The 5,160-nt window shown below is 52.6% G+C and overlaps 3 protein-coding genes across 3 annotated transcripts; all 3 read left to right on the plus strand.

Moving 5' to 3' along the window:
- Positions 1-569: 569 nt before the first annotated feature.
- Positions 570-2,162, plus strand: BDZ83DRAFT_753911 (guanine deaminase; the record flags this gene model as incomplete). Its single annotated transcript, XM_060514412.1, has 2 exons — positions 570-891; positions 1,009-2,162. 2 exons carry the CDS (start codon positions 570-572, stop codon positions 2,160-2,162), a joined length of 1,476 nt encoding a protein of 491 aa, XP_060363075.1.
- Positions 2,163-2,446: 284 nt separating this feature from the next.
- On the plus strand, positions 2,447-3,826 carry BDZ83DRAFT_627517 (uncharacterized protein). Its single transcript, XM_060508640.1, has one exon. It carries the CDS (start codon positions 2,721-2,723, stop codon positions 3,786-3,788), a length of 1,068 nt encoding a protein of 355 aa, XP_060363076.1. The 5' UTR covers positions 2,447-2,720; the 3' UTR covers positions 3,789-3,826.
- Positions 3,827-3,994: 168 nt separating this feature from the next.
- BDZ83DRAFT_563710 (uncharacterized protein) lies at positions 3,995-4,687 on the plus strand (the record flags this gene model as incomplete). Its single annotated transcript, XM_060503586.1, has 1 exon — positions 3,995-4,687. A coding segment is annotated over one exon (693 nt), but the record flags the coding sequence as incomplete, so codon positions are not given.
- Positions 4,688-5,160: the final 473 nt, after the last annotated feature.

Raw genomic sequence — 5,160 nt, forward strand, 5'->3', positions numbered from 1 at the left:
CACATGCTTTCTTTGGCTTCGCGTCATCTGTTGCACTGCATATATCTACCGTGTTCCCCTTCCCTTCCTTTTCTTTCCCCTTCGCTTTTTTCTTGCTTTTGAAGAGAGGGGTTTTGGGAAACTTGAACCGAAGAGAAGATACCCATCTTTTACTTACCTTACCTTATCCTGTTCTGCCTTGCCTTACTTACCTCATCCTTCCGTACTACCTTTTGCAACGTACATCCCGTGACTGCTATTCTTTGAGGGCATTGACGCAGCAATTGCTATTCTGGTTATCCTTCTTGTGATAGTCTCGTGAGAGGAAATTGTCAGCAGCAGCGATCACCTGCGTCTTTTGAAGCGCATCGGGAATTGGAAATAAAGAAGACAGAGAGAACATCGCGCGGTGGGGGTTTACGTTTCAACCGCCGACTCTGCCGACGACAGCCAAAGACCGAAGACAGATTATCCCGACGTCACAACTACCTGCGAGCTATTCTACCACTCAACCCTCGAATTCTACCCTATTTTCTAGAGAAGCTCAATACCGACACTGGTCAAAAGGATAGCCGGTTAGCAGTACAATAATGGGCGACATGATCCGGGACCTACCGCCCGCCGCTGCCGGCGCAACAGCGACCGAAACTCATACTCCCACGCAAGCGCAGTCGCAGCCGCGCAATAAGCTCTTCCTCGGCTCATTCATTCACTCAAAGACAAAGGAGCAGCTCGAGTACCTCCACGGCGCGGCCGTCTGCGTTGATGCCGCTGGAACGATTGTAGCTGTCGAAGCGGAGTGCGATTTGAAGAGAGCCGAGGCGGAGGTTCTGCCGCGCTTGGGGTGGGCAGTTGGCGATGTCGAGGTTTGTGTTGGCAAGGAGGGGCAATTTTTCTTTCCTGGGTTTATCGGTATGTTCAGACTCGTTCTTTCTTTTCGTGTGCCCGGGACAGAGATCGTCTGTCTCGGGGTGCTCTCCCACCCCATAGTGAGACATCGTACCCAGAGCTAACCACCCCCACCACCAGATACCCACGTCCACGCATCTCAATACCCAAACGTCGGCATCTTTGGCAAGTCGACCCTCCTCGACTGGCTAAACACCTACACCTTCCCCCTCGAATCCTCTCTCGCCGACCAGAAAAAGGCAAAACGGGTCTACACGGCCTGCGTGAAACGCACCCTCGCCCACGGCACCACCACCTCGGCATACTACGCCACAATCGACGTCGCCGCCACAAACCTCCTCGCCGACATCTGCCTCGCCCTCGGGCAGCGCGCGTTCGTGGGGAGGGTATGCATGGACCGCGAGGGTCTGTGCCCGGAGTACTACAAGGACGAGTCCGCGGCCGACTCGCTGCGCAAGACGAGGGCGAGCGTGGAGCATATCCGGCAGATCGACCCGGCGTTTGAGCTCGTTGCGCCGGTGCTGACGCCGCGGTTTGCGCCGGCTTGTTCTGGGGAGGCGATGAGGGGACTGGCGGGGTTGCAGCGGGAGTTGGATGTGCTCGCGCAGACGCATATTTCGGAGAATGAGGGGGAGATTGAGCTTGTGAAGGAGTTGTTCCCGGAGGCGGAGAGTTATACGGATGTGTATGACAGCCATGGGCTGTTGGGGGAGAAAATGGTGCTCGCGCACGCGATTCATTTGTCGGAGAAGGAGGCGGATACAATTGCGGAGCGGGGCGCGAAGGTGTCGCATTGTCCATGTAGTAACAGCTCTATTACCAGTGGTGCGGCGAGAGTGAGGTGGTTGTGGGATAAGGGTATTGATGTTGGGTTGGGGACGGATATGAGCGGTGGGTATAGCCCTAGTATACTCGAGGCGGCGAGGCAGGCTGCGTTGGTGTCGAGGCATGTTGCGATGGGGCTGAAGGGGGAGGAGAAGGAGAGGGCTAAGCTGACGGTTGAGGAAGTGTTGTATCTCGGTACGAGGGGCGGTGCCAAGGTTGTTGGGCTGGGTGGGAAGATTGGCGGGTTTGAGGTTGGTTTGCAGTGGGATGCGCAGCTTATTGGGTTGCCTGTTGTCGACGAGGATGGGGAGCAGGAGGAGGATGGGAATGTTGATGTGTTTGGGTGGGAGAGCTGGGAGAATCGGGTTGCCAAGTGGGTGTTTAATGGGGATGATCGGAATACCAAGACGGTTTGGGTCAAGGGACGGATGGTGCATTCGAGGAAGTAGATGACCAGAGCGTTGTTACGGTAGAAAGGACGCATGAGATATATGACGTTTGGTTGCCTGCTTATTTGCTGGCCGGTTTGATATCAGTTGGAGTATTGGACTAGATATATACTGAAGCTCAGAGCTGTTCACGGTAATCTCCAATCACGAGTCTCTCGTGAAAATTGCACTGCACCTCAACTGGTCCAATCTTGCAATGCATGAGCAACTAGAACTTGATTGGGTGTCTCTGAACGCCTGTCAGATCACGAGGGAGGCGCGGTTCCTCCAATGAGGTCGAACTTGCCATTTCATGATCAGGCTGCGTCTTGCCAAGCAACGGCCCCAACCGACGTCCCTTCCAACTCTCCCTCCACATTCATCTTCCCTCCTTCATCTCTTCCGTCGGCCTGTCTCTGGGTGTCTAATTACTGTCTGTTCCCCCTTTGCTCAAATCCCTCGGCGTGGACCACGCGGACCGATACCTCACGCGATAATAGCTACCGACAAGCATTTGATCCTGCTTTACTCGAACTATCCTACCGTAATTACTGGCCTAGTCACCCCAGACGGCCCGCCATGTCCGGCCTCGAAGGCATCGCGGGCCTGAGCCTCGCCTGCAACGTCATGCAGCTCATCAGATTCGGCCACGAGGCCATCTCGATGTGTAGACGTGTCTACGAGAGCGGTTCGCCGGAACCTAGTCTCTCAGAACACGCCGAGAGTCTCAAAGCCGTCTGCGATAGTTTGGAGAAGTCTTTGGATAAACGACCGATCCTTGCTGCCGCTGCCGCTGCCGCTCCGACTGCCGCCACCATCAGAGCACCGACAATGGAGAAGCGAATTCTCGAACTTACCGCGAAATGTATCAAGAATGCCCGAGACTTGGAGGAGGAGATGAAGTTTCTGTCTCCTAATCCGTCAGGCAAACTTGGAGCATTAGTCGCGGCGCCCAAGATATTGTGGAGGAAGAGGAGACTTGAGCGACTCAAAGGGGATCTGGATGACGCGCAGAGACTCATTGATACGTCGATTCTCGAGCGTCTGTTGGCCAGAGCAGAGGCTCTCTACAAAATGAACGAGAAGGGTTTCCTGGATCTGAGTCAAGAGCTCAAACAATTCATTACAGATTATGCGAAATCTGGTAGCATCCTTCGAACTGTCGTTGAGACACACACGAAGCAGATCCAAGACCATGTCACCGCGGAATCCTCGAAGACGCAGGATGCAATCAAGTCACACGTGTCCCTCAAACTCTCTAGTCATGAGATTTCTATCAAGAATCATGTTTCATCGTCTGCCCAGGATGTTCAGCACGCCCTTTCACAGAGGATGACGTCCAGAGAGGACTCAAAGGCCAACGAATCTTCTGATGTTCACACGACGAGCATTCAGTCAGGAGAGTCAGTTGAGCCGTTGGGCAACTCAAGAACCTCAACTCGTTCTCTTCGACCAACTGAACCTCGGCCTTGGGACAGTTTGGTCGACTGGTTGAAAGATGACACTCGTAAAGTTTACTGGATCAGGGGCAAACCTGGCTCGGGGAAAAGTATACTAATGAATACGTCGAAACAAATGACAACACTGTTGGATTGGCAAGGCAGAAAAAGGGGTCTAGGTAGACGGTTGGGTAGGGGAGGTAGGTAGGCAGTCTGGGCCCGTGCAGACGGACCCTTCGACCTACTTACACCCACCGAGGGATCGCGGGCTCTGCCCACGATCTTCCGCTTCCACATACGCGCAATAGACCTACCTCGACTATTGACCTCGTCGCGACCGAAAGGTCTGACCTGCCCACGTGTATACCAACAAATACCATCAAACACTGCAAATCGGCAATTCGTTGTATATCACATTATTTGTGGAGACCTGGCACGTTTATGCAGCAGAGCATCAAAGGACTGCTCTGCTCTCTGCTCCATCAAGTTCTGTCCGAAGACAAGAGAATCGCAATGGAAATTTTAGAGAGGCAGCCTTTTATATCGAGGAAAGATGCAGATACCGACTGGACTACACTAGAGCTTGAGACAACTCTTTCGGATTTGATACAAAACTCGGCTTTCCTACACTTGGTGCTTTTGGATGGCTTGAATGAAATCGCCGATGCACCGGACAAAGGAGCTGGCCGACTTTTAGGCCTCATTGACGACCTTTTCACTGCAAACCAAATCAAAGTCTGTGTCTCTAGCCGCCCTGAGCCAGCCTTGAAGCGCGTACTCGAAAAGAACCCTATGCTTAGAATTCAGGATCTGACTAATGGAGACATTTGCTTGCTTACGCGAGAGCGACTTGCGGCCATGGATACTGACCTCGACGACGACGCAACCAACAATTTATTCAAACATATCTGTGAAAAGGCTGAAGGAGTTTTCATCTGGGTCATCCTTGTTCTAGGTAGTCTCCGACGAGGTCTCGCCAACTACGATGATATGGACACTCTTTACAGTCGCGTGGAGTCCCTGCCCAAAGACCTTACGAAGCTGTATAAGGAAATGTGGTGCCGAATGAAAGAAGACAGCGACCTCTATCGAAGAAAAACAGTGTTGATTTTTTATATGGCAATGGAACTCAAGAGTTCCTATGACGGCAGTTACGCCTGGGGGCATATAGACAACCTTCTCGGTCTTGTCATTTCTACAGATGATGGGATACTGGAGTCCTTCACATCCCAACACGAGACGCCCGACATGGTAGTGCTCTGGAAAAAGTGGCACCGCTTAGGGAAGTCACTATCAGCGATGTGTGCCGGACTACTGGACATAATCGAACCTGAAGAAGCTTTCTCCTCGTCCAATCTTCACAAGAGCAGACTTCAGCCTTGGGGGGAAACAGGCATCCGTTTCACACACCGGACAGCTGTCGATTTCATCTGCAACAGCGAGGAGGGCAAAGAACTTTTTGGCGCTTATATCCCGAAGATAGACGACCGCTTCTCGCGTGTAGTCAAGACAGACCTAATCTTACAGCGTATCATTAGTCGAACCTATATTCCAGCCACTATGTCCACCCACAACTCCAT

The sequence above is a fragment of the Colletotrichum acutatum genome (assembly GCF_030867785.1).
Source record: "Colletotrichum acutatum strain CBS 112980 chromosome Unknown BDZ83scaffold_71, whole genome shotgun sequence".
Taxonomy (NCBI): domain Eukaryota; kingdom Fungi; phylum Ascomycota; class Sordariomycetes; order Glomerellales; family Glomerellaceae; genus Colletotrichum; species Colletotrichum acutatum.